This window comes from Triturus cristatus, chromosome 12 (genome assembly GCF_964204655.1).
Source record: "Triturus cristatus chromosome 12, aTriCri1.1, whole genome shotgun sequence".
In the NCBI taxonomy this organism is placed as follows: domain Eukaryota; kingdom Metazoa; phylum Chordata; class Amphibia; order Caudata; family Salamandridae; genus Triturus; species Triturus cristatus.
This window is the reverse complement of record NC_140595.1, coordinates 67,772,368-67,789,805: the sequence shown is the minus strand read 5'-3', so window position 1 is coordinate 67,789,805 and position 17,438 is coordinate 67,772,368. Positions and strand designations below refer to the sequence as shown.

General features: G+C 43.2%; 1 protein-coding gene across 1 annotated transcript in view; it reads left to right on the top strand.

Annotated features, from left to right (window-relative positions):
- Nucleotides 1-8,622: 8,622 nt before the first annotated feature.
- Nucleotides 8,623-17,438, top strand: part of LOC146772511 (uncharacterized) — a 29,320-nt gene continuing 20,504 nt past the window's right edge. Inside the window, exon 1 of the mRNA XM_085639855.1 lies at nucleotides 8,623-8,755. Coding sequence (XP_085495981.1) covers nucleotides 8,665-8,755 — 91 coding nt within the window. The 5' untranslated portion in view covers nucleotides 8,623-8,664. The remainder of the gene's footprint in view (nucleotides 8,756-17,438) is intronic.

Sequence of the window (17,438 nt, the reverse complement as noted above, 5' to 3'; positions counted from 1 at the left end):
GACTTCCATTTCATTCATTCATTTTTTAATTTAATGTTTTTTTGGTATGTATTAAATCCATTTTGTGAGCTGAAAAGCCTTCCCGGCTTGGAAAATGCGTTTACCCTTATCAAATTGCAATTCAGAAGGGGCGTAAAAGGGTCATCCTCTCCTAGATTAGGTACGGTAGGTATCAATAGTTTACAAAAGCAATTGCGACTGCAAACTAGTGATCATTTACCAACACCTCAAAGGAAGTCATGACTGATTTGCAACAGGGAATGTGCCCCTTTGTTTGCTTAAATAAAACTAGTTGCTCTTTTGGGAATGCAAACATAAGGATGGTGGTTTGCTGTTCTCTGCAGGCCAACATCCCCGTGTTTGCAGCCAGTCCCAAGGCATCAGAAATAGAGAACTGCCTAATTAACATTCATTAAACGTTGGTGCACAATTTATCAACACGTTTCGTGGCTTTAGTACATGGGGCTCCTTATTTCTTATTGTGTTTGTTTTCCTTTGCACAGATAAGAAATATTTCTGTTATTATTTCACAATGTTTGTGACCCATGCGGTATCTGATGGTAAACCTTGTTGTATTCAAGAAGATGCAAGATGTGTCTAATGGGCTTCTGCATAATTTTGAAGATCCAGAAAATTGCTCATTTTAGCCACCTAAAATGTTGCCACTTTGGATGCATTAATAAGCTTCCCTTCAGAAGCATCTTGACAACCTATGAAACGTTTGGGAAAAGGTTTTATGATCTGAACACTTTTATCCAATTTAAAAATATTTTTGGTATTAAATCCATGTAGGTCCCAGAGAAATTTGTAGACACCTCTCTAAGTTCACTAGCTAAGAGACACAGGCATCGCTAACTTCAACGGTATTTGGTTTCTCCAATGGCCCGCACTCAAATGAACATTTTTACGGTCCCACTGGTCAACAGGAAGTCTAACTAAATTTGCATGGCTAAGTCCTCCCCTAAATTGATTAATGCCTTCCCCCTTGTACCTAAAGATGCCACTTATGTCAGAAGATGTGAGTCAAAAAATAGTAAATCTATACTTAGCTGTATATCCATACTTTGACAATAGAATGCTGGTCAGTATCATGGATGTTACCTTTTTGCATGTCGATGTGTTGACTGACAACACGGCGCACTTTCAAAAGCCAATACACAATGGAAGGCCTATCGAATGAAGGTAATTGACGTTTTAAATTTGCCATTTCATTTGCTTCATAGCTTTATGACACATTATACGCAAGCAAGGCCCTCGCTTTTGCAGGCGGATGTTTCCTAACAGTGAAGGACAGTGTCTATCTCACCTGGAGAACGAAGGATGCCCCTAGTCCAACTAAAACTCACATCTGAACATAACAAACCTGCCATTACCTTTTGCCTAACATTTGAACCCATATGCAACTTACCCAGTAGCCCTTTAATGTCTCGTGTGGCCGTGTGGAGGCCGTTAAACGGCCACATCCCACAGAGCTAGCAGATCTGCATTTTATTTATCATACAGACTTGCTTGCCCTCTCCAGTGCTTGTTAGACTATAAACAAGTGATGGTTATCATCTAATAACACCGCGCGCCCAATTTTTGTTTCACCTTAGACAACACTTTCTCTCCTATGGGTCCAAGGAGTTGAAAAAGTGACATACTTGAAACTACAGCTTCCTAAAACTATTCCTATTCTTATTATCATTATTTTCACCATTAATAATACCATTAATAATGGTGCTACTGCTGATAATGATATTATGATTATTATTACTATTACTATTATTATTATTATTATTATTATTATTATCTTCAATAATACTAATAATAAGAACCACATTAATTGTGCTGCTACCAATAAAAATGTAATGGTGATGATGATGTTGAATAATAATAATATTAATAATAGCTATTAATATTGTTAATGTTCTTGTCATTATGATAACTATTATTAACCCTTTCCATGCGCTTGTCGGCCAACGGCCGTCGCGAGCACTACCTCCGTAGTGCTGCGCATGTCTGTTGGCCGACGCGGCCCCACCCGCGCAAGAATTTACCCGCACCGCGGTGGATTTTACGCCACGGCCCACCCTGCCAGCACACTAAAAAACGTGAAAAATAATATGATAATAAAACAGGTTTTAAACCCGTTGCATTTTTCTTCTAACTAAGTGTTAGCCTTAGGGGTGGGGCCAGGGGGATGACAGTCACTGAGGGGGAGTGGTATGCACTGCCTTCAGTGTGCATGTCGGTTTAGCCGGCCGTCTCAGGACAGCCAAGCTGTTATGTGCACTGAAGCTGTCACCAACCTGTGCTGCCACGGCCGGCTTTAGCACTGGTAGCACCCAGTGTGACAATCATTTTTGGCAGCCCCACACCCTATGACCACCTCCTCGAATTCTGCACTACCAACAGGCAAAAGTGCCCCTCATCCCTCCAATCATGTTATTGCTCAACACAGCCCCCCCCCCGAGGTCAGCACCCCCTCCACAGGTCAGCTCCCAGTGCGGCCGCATCGGTCGCACTGCCCTAAAGCCGGCCCTGCGTGCTGCGTTGCCAGGTTGGAGACAGCAGGTACAGGCCTTAGTCTCTGTGGAAGCACAAACCAAGGGCGCTCGGGCCAATCTTGGCTCTGCTGTCAATCTGCATGAAAGCGGCATCATGATTGGCCGCAAGGGATTCTTGGAGCCTGTCTGCAGAAGAGCGTGATGTGCCTGGCTAAAAGTAAGTTCCTATTTTTTTTTTTTCATTGTAGTCCGTTCCCCCTCCCCGCCCCACCACTCTGCCCTGACACCAGCTGCAACTGGTTAAAGCTTGGGGGTTTATCACGTGGGCACATGTTCCCTCACCTGCAATTTATGAATACTATGCATTGCAGAGGATGCTGAAAATATGTATTGGTGCACTGCAGTCACCCTCGATCACCTCTGACTGCCAGGCTCTCCATGGGTATTTATGCCCGTGGACCAGACCGCCCAGAGGGCTGCGGTGCACCTATTACAACCTATGATGTTCAATTTGCAGGCGAATACAGTTCGGAGGGGGGAGATATGATTCTTATTTTTGGGTCGATGATACCTCTAGGGCATTATTATCAGCCTACTGAGGCCATTTCATATTTCAGAAACTAACTATATAATGGAATTATTTAAAAAGAAGGTCAATATAGTTTTCTGCCAGGAGATTCCAATGTGAAACCACCCTGCTAAGGATCCTTAAATATTTGGCTTCCTTAGAAAGTTCTTCTATTATTTGTCCTACCACTAAAGTCATTTTGATTACCTCACTGGTTCCAATTTCGCACCTCCAATCCGGGACATGCATTTGATTTTTTTTGGTACGAAGGTGACAATTTGTTAAAGTTGTTTGGTCATATATTGGGTCAACACAACATTATATAAAGAGAAAGATTAGAAAACCATAAAGTCTTCAGGAAAATAAGTTGTGGTTCATTTCACAAAAACAGTAAAATTATGGACTGAGAATTACATATCCACCTAAACATACTTTCACAAGTTTATTTTTGTTGGGCAAAAAAAAAACTTAATATCAACCATAAACTTAAACTTATGACAAAAAAGTATCTTTGTGAGTCGGATCCATGGGTCTTCCTTTGAATCGCGTCAATTGACAGGTTGGTTGAGCGTATAATGTGAAACTAACCAAGAAAAATACCACACAGCACAGCTGCCTCTGAAAATGTTTTTGTTATTTTTGATTTATTTCATCCTTTTGATTTAATGTTTATTTAACTTCAAAAAATGTTGGGGCACCCACTGAGCTCTACAAATTTAAAGCAAATGCACCTCACTCATCAATTTCCACTTCAAGGCCTTAGATGCAGAGTATTTCAGACCAGGACTCAGTAACAGACACTATTCTATGGGTAAGAACTCCATCTACCCACTAGCACATCACTCCGGCCTCCCCTGCACCTCCTAAGAAATAACTTACAAAGGATGACTGGAGCAGCCAATACCCCACTTATCAGTGTATTTAATTAGTTCCAAAGAGAAAACTATTGCACAATTGTAAGAGCCCAGTGGCCCTTTATTAGTCAACCACCTTGCCCATTAAATTATTAAGACATTACTCAGCACTAAAATCAAGTCACCAATGCAATACTACTCATCACATAATATGAGTAAATTGCCCATGTTTCAATGAAACAACAAAAGAATCCTATATGCAGTTTGTATTTGATTCTTTATTTATCATCTGGTCTCGGGCTGTCCGTATATCTAGCTTCATATCTGTCGTAAAATAAAATAATAAATCCGTATTTCTAAAGCGCAAACTACTCACCCTTACGGGTCTCAAGGCGCTGGGGGCCGTCGTGGAATTTAAGAGTCATATGGTGCTGTGCTGAGCTGCCACCGGAGATTGAACCGTGAACCCGGTGCTCCGAAGTCAGCTGCCCTGGCCATTGCACCACACCTCTCCCACGTACGTTGTACGTCACTGTTCCCCTGCACCTCCTCTCTGAGGCTGTTGCCTACTATGCAGCATGCACAGGTTGTGGCATATTGATCATTATGTGATGCAGCGCAGCAATCCTCCTTGCTGCGCTGCGTGAAAGGGCAGGAATGTGCGGTCTTTAACATAATACAGAGCATTACTGCCTTTTCCCAGCACTGCCACACCGTGCTGCCTAGCGCCAACGCAGGCACTCTTGCGTGCAGGATTGTTTTTGTGCAGGAAAAACACCTTCCAGCACAAAAACAATCCCCTCAGTCATTTTCCTCCTTCTATGAGTGCTGCAGAATGCAGTGCACATAGAAAGAGGGAAAAACTAAGAGAAATAAACATATTTGTCCTTGTGACGCCTTTCCTGGGAAGGCATAGCATTTTGGAGCATTCCCAGGTCTACCAGTAATGGTAAATTTGGGAATGCATCAAAATCCATGGGTGTTGGAACACCCACGCCCCACCCATGGAATGCCTCCCTGGAGCAGAGTAGCACAACGCAGCGATTTGTGCTGCGTTGAGTTATTGCATATGTATCAAGCCACTCTGGGCCACACAAGGTAACCTTGCATGGCTTGATAAATTGCAGTTAAGGGTTGCATCACGCTTACACCCTGTTGCTTGATGCAAAAGTGGTTCACCCCTTTGATAAATGTGGCCCGTAGTATCCAATTCTGAGCTCATATTCCTCACAATTGACCAGAAGCTTAAGACAAGCCATCAAGGGGGCGCCACATAAACCCAGCAAGCCACTTCCTGAAACTGTATGAGTTTAATTGGTTTAAAAAGTAGTGCAAAATGTAGAGGCAAAGAAAAGAGACATAAAAAGTTGAGGTGACCGTAACCCACATAATTGTGTGTAGCATAAACACGTAGAGTTACCTTAGAATTCTGCGAGATTACCCCGAATTACGCAAGAAGAGTAATTCTGCTTTTAATGCGATTTCTAAGCATAAAAATGCTCGAGGATGCATTTTTGCACTAAGAAATAGAGCCAAATGTATCAGAGCGCAATTAGCATGTGCAAGCGGTCGTTCTCTTGCAGTTTTCCCCCAAATTACATGAGCAGGAGCAATTCTATAATCATCTCTAATTCCACATCCTAGAGTAACATGGAATTAGCAAAATTACTCTGATTACTCTGGCGTAAATTAAATTCCACCCAGGCCTAATAAAAAGGTAGAGGTAAAAGCATTGTAGATAAAAAGTATCTCAATAAAAAATACAACACTGCAGTGGTTAATTTTACCAAAGTATATATGAATTGTATACAGATATGCATTAATCTTGGGGAGAGGATGTAGCCTTACAGCTAGAGCGCCCGACCTCGAAGCTGGGGAACTGGGTTCGAGTCTCGGCAGCGACGCTCAACATCCTGTGATTCTAGGCAAATCACTTACTCTCCCAGTGCCCAACAAAACAAGCATTTGCAATGCAATAGGTCTCACATTATTAAAGTTTGAGCTATCGGCATACCTAAATAATGCAACACCAATAGCTCAAACTTTAATAATGCAAGACCTATTGCATTGCAAATGCTTGTTATATTATTCATTGAACAAGCATCTCACAGCGGCTTTGCCTTTCATTGTGGTCATCTAGCTGATATCTTGAATGACTGGTTTTGAACTGGGCCAACACAAAAGTTTAAGTTATCTTTGCATGGTCCAATGTACCTAATAAGAACACCTTTGATAATTAGTTGATTAAACAATAATTGTACACTGATGGGAAAGTAGACACATATGAAGCAATAGAAAGAACAATAGAGGTACGCTAAATTTATCTCCTGTACATTCAAAGTGCTTAAACATCCTTTGCCGTAATGTGGCAAAGACCAGTACTTTGAAATAAGACACGAACAACCATTGAACAATGTTTTTGCATGAATACCGATTTATAAAAGTCTTTTAAAAAACACAAAAACGATGTAAAAGTATAAAATACTGCTCAAATTTACGTACTCTAACAAAAAACGTCCTCCCACACTGTGCCTTGGATTTTGGGAGCGAACAGCTCTTTTATGATTAGATCAAAGACAAGTGCTGCCTGGAATCATGTCCATATTTCTGCCACTTTATATTCAATTTATGTCCACCCGTGTGCACTTCATTAGCCCTTTTCAGTATTATCTGCTCAAATAGAGAAGGCAGAAGCAAGCGGCAGGGAAAGCGATTGCTTTCACTTTCGCGATCGCTTCAAAAGCAAAGAAGCCCGCGAGTGGTGCGCGCCCGCGCAACAGCGAGCCATATGGTTTCAATTATCGCGCCCGTGTCTGGGCACGATAATTGAAACCATATGGCAGGAATGCGCGTAAAAGACACCAATAGGCCATGGGCGAAGCAATGCGCCCGCCTTTGGCCTACTGTGTGATATCTTTAAAACAAACATGCAGGCAAAGGCCAATAGCAGGCCACAAAAGTAAAAACACACGCACAAGTGTGTACAATTCCAGGGTCCGTTTCGGAACCCCGTAAAAAAGGACTCTCGCTGCACGAGCAGGGCTACGCACTGCATCGCTAGGCGCGAGACCTAAAAATGAATGTGTCCTCATGTAACGAAACTGGTGCTCATGTAAAGCGCTCTGATACCCGATCTCTCGGGTCTAGTTCGTGCTATATAAAACTCTAAAAAAAAAAAATCTTCACCATAATCCCTAAATGGTACTCCTTCTTAGCTCTAACCTTAACCTGTTCCCCTTACACCATATTGCTGTTTTAAAGGGGGTGCCCCTGGACCATTTCTTGTCTATGTTTCTTTTGCATTTTCTTTTTGCACCATTAGTTACACCTCCCATTACACTAACCCTTACCCGTGCCTCAATCTAGCCTAACATTAACCTCACCCCTTGTCGAAACCCTACTCCTTACCCCAATCCTTACACTAACCCGTACTTCAAACCTAACCGTAACACCATCCCTTACTCTAAACCTAACCTTAACTTCTACACATAACCTAACTCTAACTATTAACATTCTTAATGTCATTCCCGATGCATCCATTTGTTTACTACTTTTTTCAATCTTTTTTGTAGTTTACTTTTGTGCTTTTTTTACCTCTTTGTTGTTAATCTACCCTTTATTGTACTTTTTTACCATAAACCCTCAATCATCCAGTGACTCCACACACTTGCCGCCATCACACTCATAAATAGTTGAGGTTAAAACCTGATTTAAGTTCCACTTGTTGGTACACCCTTACAACCACAGCAAGCAGTGCACATGTAGAAACACTGCGCACCCCTTTCCTTCTGAAATACAGCGCTTTCAGGAAGCAAAAAAGGTTTGCTGGATCTTACAAAATCCTGAACCAAATAAATACTAACCTCTACACATGTGAAATATCTTGGTGAAAATCAACATCAAGTAACACTTCCTACACCAGGAGACATGCTTTAGTGTCTCGAGGCACGCATGTGTAGTTTGCTGCCAGTAGTGACTCAACAGTCAAGTGTGACCAGGGCTGGCTTTAGCGCTGCTGGTGCGACAATCTATTTTGACGCCCCCCCATGTCCTACTCCTCAGATTCCCTCACTAGCACTCAGCAAAGGTGCCCCTCACCTCTCCATAGCCCCTCTCTCATATACATTTCATTTGTTTTAAAGCTCTGGTAAAGGCTGGCTTTACTAATTCACTCAGCTATCCACATAAAATACAGATCTGTACTTTACAGCAGGCGTATTAACCCTCTGCGCTACTTTATGTTGAGTCAAAACTGTCACCAGAAAAAATTCGATCCCTCTCTCTAGCAGAAAAATTAATTGCAAGAGTTATCTCGACATTTTTATTGCTGCCTGGAAGCTGGTCGCAGAAGGAACTCCGCAGCAGGTGTTTTTAAATTGTAAGTTATTGCTAAACACAAAGCCCCCCCCTTAAGGTTGGGGCCCCCCTTCCAGGTGAGCGTCCAGTGCGGCCGCACCAGTGGCACCTCCCTAAAGCGGGCCCTGAGTGTGACAGACATCAACGGGTGAACTAGAAAGGAAATAACGTAGCATTGCTCTTTCGCAACAGCTTGTAGCATCAGTTGAGTATGGAGCTCCAAAAATGGTTTGGGCACATTTCTTCCTCGACGGATTGCTAAAATCACATTTTGCAATGGGTAAATTTGCATAACTGAATCCAGCCCTAGAGTTCTTAAGACTTTACTTCCCCTTTCTACAGCTGCTGCCTACATCACTTCAGATGTACTCCTGATAGTGTAGGGTCCACAGCCGTGATGGAGCCTGAGGTCACGTATGCAGAGCTGAAGTTCCCTCCTACAGCACCACCACCAAGGAAAGGACAGGTGGCCGTGGTCAGGACAGCAGGTAGGGGGCACTGCAAACAAGCTTTCATAGGGCCTTTGCATGAGGACTTCTGTAGAGGGCTTGGCAAAGAACAGCTATAAGGACACAGCTTTAAGATTTCTATAGGGCACTGTAGCAGATCTTGTGTGGTGTCACGCATGATTTCAGTAGGGTCGCTGTATCCTTTCTTATGTAGGGTCACTATAACATGGCCGTCGTCTATGAAGTTACTGTTGTTCAAATGGCTGGAGTTGCTTTTGCAGGGTGTTTGAATGATAAAAGCAAGAAGACATTTGTAATGTCGCAGCTCCAGCTCTTCTGAGGGATAACTCAGGTAGTTCTTTAAGGGCACTGCAACAAATATTTTCTTTTTCCACTGCAACAGTACACCTCTTTCCTAGTTCTTATATTTGACAAAGGTTTGAAACAGAAAGTCTTCTTCTGGGATATGTCAGAACATTTCAAACTTAGGGCCTTATTATGAGTTTGGGTGTGCGGGTGAGCAGGACCGTCCCGCTCCGCTCCCGCACTGCCAAACCCATGTTTGAACAGCCTGCCAAATTAGGAGATTTTTCTTGTCTGGCAGCGGTTCTTTGGTGTTTCCACGGTGGTGCTTATGACATAGGCACTGCAATGGGAATGTCAAAATCAGTACCTGCACGTCATGGACTGCAGCAGGCGTAGGGCCCCCTTTGTTTCCTCACCACAACACTTTTCATGGTAGTCACACCACCATGAAAAGTGTGGCTGTAAGGAAATTCTTATTATGCTTGGTGGGCTGCAGTGGCCCACTAAGCATATTGCGGCCTCAAGACTGACGCAATCCTTCCAGGGATCTATGATACCTGGAGGTTGCGATGGTCCAGGGTGGCCTGAGTGCCCTGCTCCTAATAAGGCGGTCAGGAGACCACCACTGCCGTGCACCCGTGAATCTGGCAATTCGTGGACCACCAGACTCGTAATAAAGCCCTTAGCATAATCGTTGACCAGCACTGACAGTGAGGAGGAGATGTGGCTAGTAGTGACTAGAGCAGTTGACATTGGAACATGGGGAACCAGGCTCAATTCTTGGCCTCGGCTCAACATTCTGTGACTTCAGGCAAATCACCTAATCTGCCAGTGGCTAGGATAAAAAAATGTGTAATGTCTGGTTCTCCACTAACGCGCTATAATAACCTCAGGGCCAGTTTTGAGATACAAAGAAGAGCTCAATATCTTAAGGTGTCTTTTCATTGAGTGTTTATTAAATCATACAGTAAAAATAAGAAAACTATCTTGGCAATATTAATCTAAATCAGAATCTCTTTATAATGTTTCACCGTGCGTGCTAAAAATATCAATGCATAGGCATCAGTGTGTTAGAGCGCTATCAAATTGTGAGAATCTCACGCATATCTTTTAACCATACTGTACTATGGTACTAACTGTTTGATTAATAATGGAAAACCCCGAATGTACATTTTTTGGGGAAGTAGCCACAAGAGCTAGCTATCAACTTCTCTTTGTATTTCCTGTTTAGATTGGGTTTAAAGTTCAGAATACATGTCTTTCATCTCTTGACTTTCCCACAACTACTAACACTAGAGGTGTTGGGTTCATGGTCACATGTTTCAAATGAGTAGTTAACATAAGCGTAGGTTGGTAAACCCTCTACCAGTTTAATCCAAGTTTTTCACAGAATTGTTCCTTTTGTAGTGCTATCCTGGTGCATGCTCTGTCCAGTGGCATTGAAGAACATTCCATAGTGAAGAGGGTGTATAAACTTGTATCAGTCCAAGGATGCAACCACCACTAATTCAGATGAAAGAATCATCGTAAGCCAGAATTTATCCAATTTAAACCATTTTATTCAGTTAATCCTCGTTTTCTTGTTTATAATCCAGAAATTAGTAATTTTAATTTTCAAATGCGTGTACAATGCTAGTCCATGCATTTTCTACAGCATGTAAAAATTACTAGTTCATCAAATAAAATGTTATAACGCAATGCATTTCAGGCATTTCACCCTTCCTCAGAGGTCCTACCAAAAGAACACCCTAGTTTTATTGAAAAGCTGTGAAGGGATGGTTAAAATATATAATGGGATTTATGAGACTTAATTATGCCACTCATTTGCTACTCAGGTCGACATGTTTCAGCCCTCAGTTGGCCCACAAAGGAGTCCCGGGGCTTTCCTGAGCACCAAAAAACCCTATGTGACCCTATATAGTTCCCTTAATCAAAATAGTCATACACACTCTCCGTGCACACTCATACAATGCCAGATCACTAATATCTGATTACTTCAATCAGGAAGCTTTTCCTTCTCAGTAAAGGGTCCATAACTATGGGAATCTACCACCTCATGGAGGATTAGAGTGGGGAAGTTATGTAGTCACATATGAAGTGCACGTATGTCCATTTTGATTAAAGGAAATACATAGGGCCTATCAATAAAACTAGGGTGTTGTTTTGGGAGATGACAGGGATTTTTAAGTAGATCCCTCTGACTCTCAGTATACTTTCCCTCAGTCTGTTGGCAAGGGCCCGCCCACCATTAGAGGGTGCTTTGGCGAGCGTGGGATCGCCTATGATGAGGCACACCCGGGTGGAGAGGGACCATCCCGTTCCTTTTAAACATATGTCTGTTGGGTCCCATCAGTGGAACTCTGGGATAGTTGGTCCACTTGTAATAGAAGAATTTCTCATATGGCAGGGTGGCTCAGCCCCAAGGTAGGGCTGGTCTGACATGGGAATGTTAATTTTTTGATTTTTGGCTGTTGCAAGGGAAAGCATGAACGCCTGCCCTATAAATCACTCTCCTTCCCCCGGCCCTACTAAATTGAATGGGCGCATGCGTTGAGGATACTTTATGGGCCTGTTGTTGTTAGGCATGGGGTTCGTCTCAGCTTTGGAGATTCCCTCCATCGCTCATCATCTTAATCCTCCTCACTAGCTCCTGATAGCTAAGTGTGTTCTCTTCAAATCACTTTGCATTTCCTCCTTACATAGTTTAGGCCTGCTCTATCTTCCGATTCGTCCTCGTCAATATACATCAGTCAGATCTATCCAGTCCAGAAATTCCAGCCGTTCCAAAGCCTTAACATCTCTTGAACTTGTACTGGTGACCACTCCTTTTCCTAGTTGCTGACCAAACATTAGAACTCCTTTCTTATCAATCTTGAAGCCATTACGAACCATCTTCTCTATAGTCATCAACTATAAACTGTAACACTTCATCCTTCGTCAAGCAATAGCTTAGGCTCCTGGCTTTCCAGATGACCTATGTTATCGCTCTGTGCTGCATCTTCCTTTGCGGTGGATGATGTTGGGTCTTCACCTAGCCCATCTGAGTGCAGTCAACCATCTGCAGAGGGCACTAGGGGGTAGGAGGGAATATTTGGCCTTGTGACTTTACTCCAAACCTCTGCAGGTGAAATGTGAATTATCTGTGTTTGGTACTTGTGCATTACTGATTTTGTGCCTCCTGTTGTCCATATTTATTGGTTGATGTTGTGCCTGCCTGACCATGTGTTCCTACTCCTCTATGTCTCCCTATGTGTTCCTGCTTCCGTGCCTCCAGTGCTCCAGGTTGTGCAGTCACACGGATTCTATTTCTCCGTTTCATTTGCGCCTATCCGTTTTACACCTACCACTATCCTTCTCCTATCACTCCATTTCATCTGAACCAAACCGTCACCATCCCTGAGTTCCCACTCTCTGTATCCCTATCCTGATCTTTGTCTTGCCACGTCACATGGGGCCAGATGTTAGCTGGTCGCAATTTTTCTGTGGCTCGCCAAACAGGAATTGCGAAGCGCCGTTTCAAGGGCGTCCCTTCCTAATAGCGAGTTTCTACCCCATGTAGGAATCTTTTCGACCGCAATTGTGGTCGCAAAACACTCGCAATTTACCACCCTCTTCAAGAGTCCCCAGGGGATCCCTTCCCCTTTGAAAATGCAGGGAAAATATTTTTTAGGGGCAGGCAGCGGTCCCAGGGACGACTACCTGGCCTTAATAATGAAACGAGAACGTTTCATTTTTAAAAAAAAAAATGCATCCGTTTTCCTAGGTGTTTTCCTGGGCGTGGCTTAGACTCGGTCGAATGCCATATACCAGACGTGCCAGGCTGAGCTCATTTCCCTTACCGGTTGCACAAACCAGCCACAAGTAATTCACCCTTAAGGTAGGCACTGACACAAGATCTCCGAAGCCAGTAACCCCCTTGTTTTCCACCACCTGCTTGTTTCGTTTGTTAAGCTCCTTGCAATCGCTGCTCGGCAAACTCAGACTTACATTCCGGCCGAATGAAATTTTGACTGTATGTGTAAAGCCTTGCCGTCCCTCCCTACAGGGGTCATCCAGTCATATATCCCTTCTGGCCAGCTCCAATACTACCTCGGCCTTACATGGCTCGTCGCCACGGCATGGTGGTACTCTGTATACACAAGCGTCCCGTAGTACACCTGCACCTCCCAGCATATGTGTGTGTAATTTCGATCCATTCCTCTTTCTACTGCGTTTAATCTTGTGACTGACAATAACCTGGACTGGCACAATACATACCTACTCCTTGCCTCTAAACATTCAGCACCGCTCACGGTTTCTTACATGTTGAACCAACATCACATGGTCCGGTGGCTATCCAGCTTTCCTTTGTACCGTTGTCTATTGCAGTACCTCACCTCCCTGTGTAATCATTCTGATCTGGGTTGGAACTAGAGTTTTGAGCAGTCATCTGCTCTTCACCAGATTTGTGCTCTTTTTAGCATACATATTCCACTCCTACTCAGCTGTATTTGTATGTATATGTATGACTGCATGCCACAGTCAACCTTTATGTCCCCCTTCCTAATATAGGGTTTGGAAGCCACCTCGAGGGCGTGCGCTGAGGGTGAGGCGCCATTAGCTCTCCCGACAAAACGGGTAACCATCACAAATTGATCATTTGTATGAATTGCATAGCCACATTTACACTGATATTATATACATGTGGCACTTTGCTTAAGGAGTACGTGTGAAATGTGTAAAACTTTATGTTTTTAATACTTGTCTCTTTAGAGGGACGACGTTGACCAGCAGAAAATGTAATTGTTTCAATAACCTACTAGCTGATGGTATCCTTTATTAACCGCCTACTAGATCTGGAATGTGTGGTTAACTCACTTCATTTTGGTCCTGAAGAAAGCCACGTCACCTCTACGGAGGGCATCAAGGCTGAAACTTGTTGACCATCTAGAGACCATAACAGGTTGAATCCTCCTGCCATAGCCCTCACTCTTTTTAATCCTGAGCCCTGGATGTCCCATTAAAACTTGTCCTGACATACCAGGGAGTTAGTTTTAACTTCACTTTAACTTCCCCTCCACGCCCAGCTCATCAGAAGGTTTTAGAATACCTCTTAACTACATTAATAAAACATCCCTGAGCTCCTCCCTCTCAGTGAGGGGGTTGTAGCCCGCACTATGACTAGGTTCGCAGTACAAGGAGGTTCCTGATGATGAAGCATGCCACCCATGGGTGGGTGAAGGTAGTCCGTCCTATAAAAGGGACCCCCGCATTCCCCCTCTTCACTATAGACCCAGGGGTGCTTTTTTGTGTTGCTATATAGATTAAGAAATATACCCAGAATTACGAGAGCCTGAGCCGAAGTCCGGACTCGAACCTGGTTCTCCAGTTCTAAATTCGGTAGACTGGGAGGCGGAGCAAGATTATGCATAGGCGTGCCATGGCCATGAGGTAAAAAAAGTGTTTCAAGGAACCCCTAAAATCTGTTAATTTATTCACCTGTGTTTTAAAGGTGAGACAATCTTTTTAGCACTGGGATGACAGAGCTTCTGCCCTTGAAAGGCAATCTCTGCCCTCTGTCCACAATCTGGATTGGATCCAGGAATAGAAGGCAGAAAATCTTAAATGAGATGCTTCTCTTTTTATTAAATAGATTGTAGTGCCATCTCTTCCATCTGGCAGTTCAGCCTTTTCTGCCAACAATGTCAAATCATTTTGCTTTTCCATATTTTTTGCAACATTTCTGTACGTATTTTCAAAATGTCTTGCAGGGATATTTCATAACATCCTCATTCAAGGGGGTATTATATCAGGTCATGACACCACATGTTAGAATAAATCAGAACAGCACGATATTACACAGCAGAGTATGATATAATGGAGCATCATATATTACGATGTGGTACTAAAATGGGAAAACTATAAGTGGCAAAATAAAATAATTTAAAAAAAGAATGAATTGGACCAGGCGCCAACAATGCCATGTGTCGCACCTTACAACCTGGGCGTCTTCGCCCACCCTGCTGAATGTAGTATATCAACTAGTGAACATGGGGCAGGTAGTGCAACAATGTCCCTAAAGAGAAAGGAGAGCGCGGGAAAATCTGAAAAACTTGAGTAAGTGTAATGACTTGGGAACTCATGGGTACATCCCTAGAGAGAGGGATTACAGTTGGCGTGTGAAGGTAGGTTGTGGGTTTCTGGGAGGGGACAGGTACAGAGAACCATCTTGGGGCAATGACCATCCATTGAATCAATTCTTCACAAAGATATCTGGGTTCACTACGTACAGTTCAGCAAGCGTCAGCGAGCATGTGTATACAGTCAATAGATGTAGAGACATCTTACTAATGTATAAAGATACACGCCCCGCCAGAAGTGTGTAGCTTCGGTAAGATGGAATAGGTTGATGAGACACACTCAGGTTAGTGAAGAAAACACTTATTACCACAAGAATGTCCCCTCTGCATTCAGATGTTTGCTTTCTATCTAATTAGGGTAAGCAACAAAAGAGTGATCCAAACTGTATGGGGGGTTCCTAAGTGTGTAGTGGTGACCCACTCCTGAACAGAGTTCACAAGAGAAACAAAAGAGTTATGTCCAACCCGTTGCTACGGGTGGGAAGGGAAAGAGACCCTTTTCTTTAAATAGCCCTCACTCACTCTAATAGTGACATGCTTCATCATAGGGCTCACCCCGACTGCTAAAAGTCGGGGTGGGCTCGACTGTATTTCAGGGAGCACTTAAGATATTGTGTAAGGGGGCGTACTCCTAAAGATAAAATTCCTCACCTACTCCTAAAGAATTCTTTAATAATGGAGTGGGGGGGAGGCTAAAATATATATAATAGGGTTTTAAGGATGTGATGGTCCTATGACCCTTACTCTAGCACCAACATTTTTCAGCCCTTCCTATGTGGCCTAAGTAGGTCCTGAGCTTTCGTCAGGGTGGGATGTAAAGAAGTTACTTCCCCCAAAGACGTGCATGCGTGTCAACTATTCGTTTCAGGCACTCCTAAGTGATTAGAAACTGGAACAAGCCTAATACTTGCCACTGGTCTCGGTGAGGAATTACCTATGTAAAGAAAAAACATATAATATATGCACTTGTTAACATATACATTGTAATTAATACTTGATCACCAGTTTCACACCGATCCCTCTAGATCCATTGTTGTGATAATGTGGGCGTTTTCACCCTATAACCCCATTGTTTCAGCATCTTGCTGCAGGGGTTGTATCCTTTGTACTTCAAGTATACAATAATACTTACACTCCTGTGACTTTCACGTGTGATATGCATAAGTGAAGAAAACAGACATAAAGAGTCTGATACTGGTTGGTCTGTTGCATGGCAGGTGAGATTGGATACAGGATTTATATAGCACGAAGCTTGGCCAAATGCATGAGACCTCTTTATCTGAGACTCACCAATTTTACAAGACAGACATATTTTACACATATTTTATTAGACATGGGGAGGTTAAGTGATTTGCAAAAAATCAGAAGAGGTGAAGCTGAGGTTGGATTCAAACCTGGTCCACCAGTTCGAGAGTTGCAGCTCTAGCCACTAGCCCACATCTTCTCCCCTATAGCTCCACTCATCCAGGTAGCCAGCTTGAGGCAAGGAGTACATTCAAACACTGTGGAAGATGCTTGAGACCCACATATACACGTCACAATGCATATCACAGATCCATTGCAGATCATTGCCAGAATCCAAACATGCCACTTGAGTGAGTGGATGGTAGAAAATTAGGGATGCCAGACTACTCCATCAAAAGAAAGTGTACCACTTCCTACACATATCAGATTTCCACTGACACCCGCTCTAAATCAAGTGCATGCAGTTGGGCAGTCTGTCCAAATCCTTCAATGTTTGCTCACCATAAATCCCTAAATCAGATCCATGCTGTCCAATCAGCGTAGAGCGGTAGGATAACTATGCCTACCAGATGGCCGTTTACTAGTAGCTCCAAGTGGCAGCTTTGATGTGAGTCACCGCAAAAGTGGAAGGCCATGTCAGAAGCGCCAGGCCAATCTGCGAATGACCAGGAGAGGGTAAACAGGATGCTCCCACATGCAATGCATCTCCCAATGCCAACAGCATAACACCACATGACTGGGTGCTCCTGTTCCCTCAAGTCTCACAGTTAGATTATTAATAGTATTTGTATTACAACTACCTTTATATTTATTAAGCACATGCCTATCTAAGCACCTTCGCACTACGAACAAACGAAAGTAAACATAAAAAATAATTAAAAACAAGTAATACTAGAGTACAAAAACCCTGCATGGAGTGTCTGCATGTCTAGGACAGAGGCTATAAATAGATCTGTTTATAGGACTTGGGCTGAAAGGTGGGGCCTCCTGAAAGGTGTGCACTACAGGGGCTGCTGATGCCACTGTTAAAGTTGTGTTATGTGCTCTGGGGC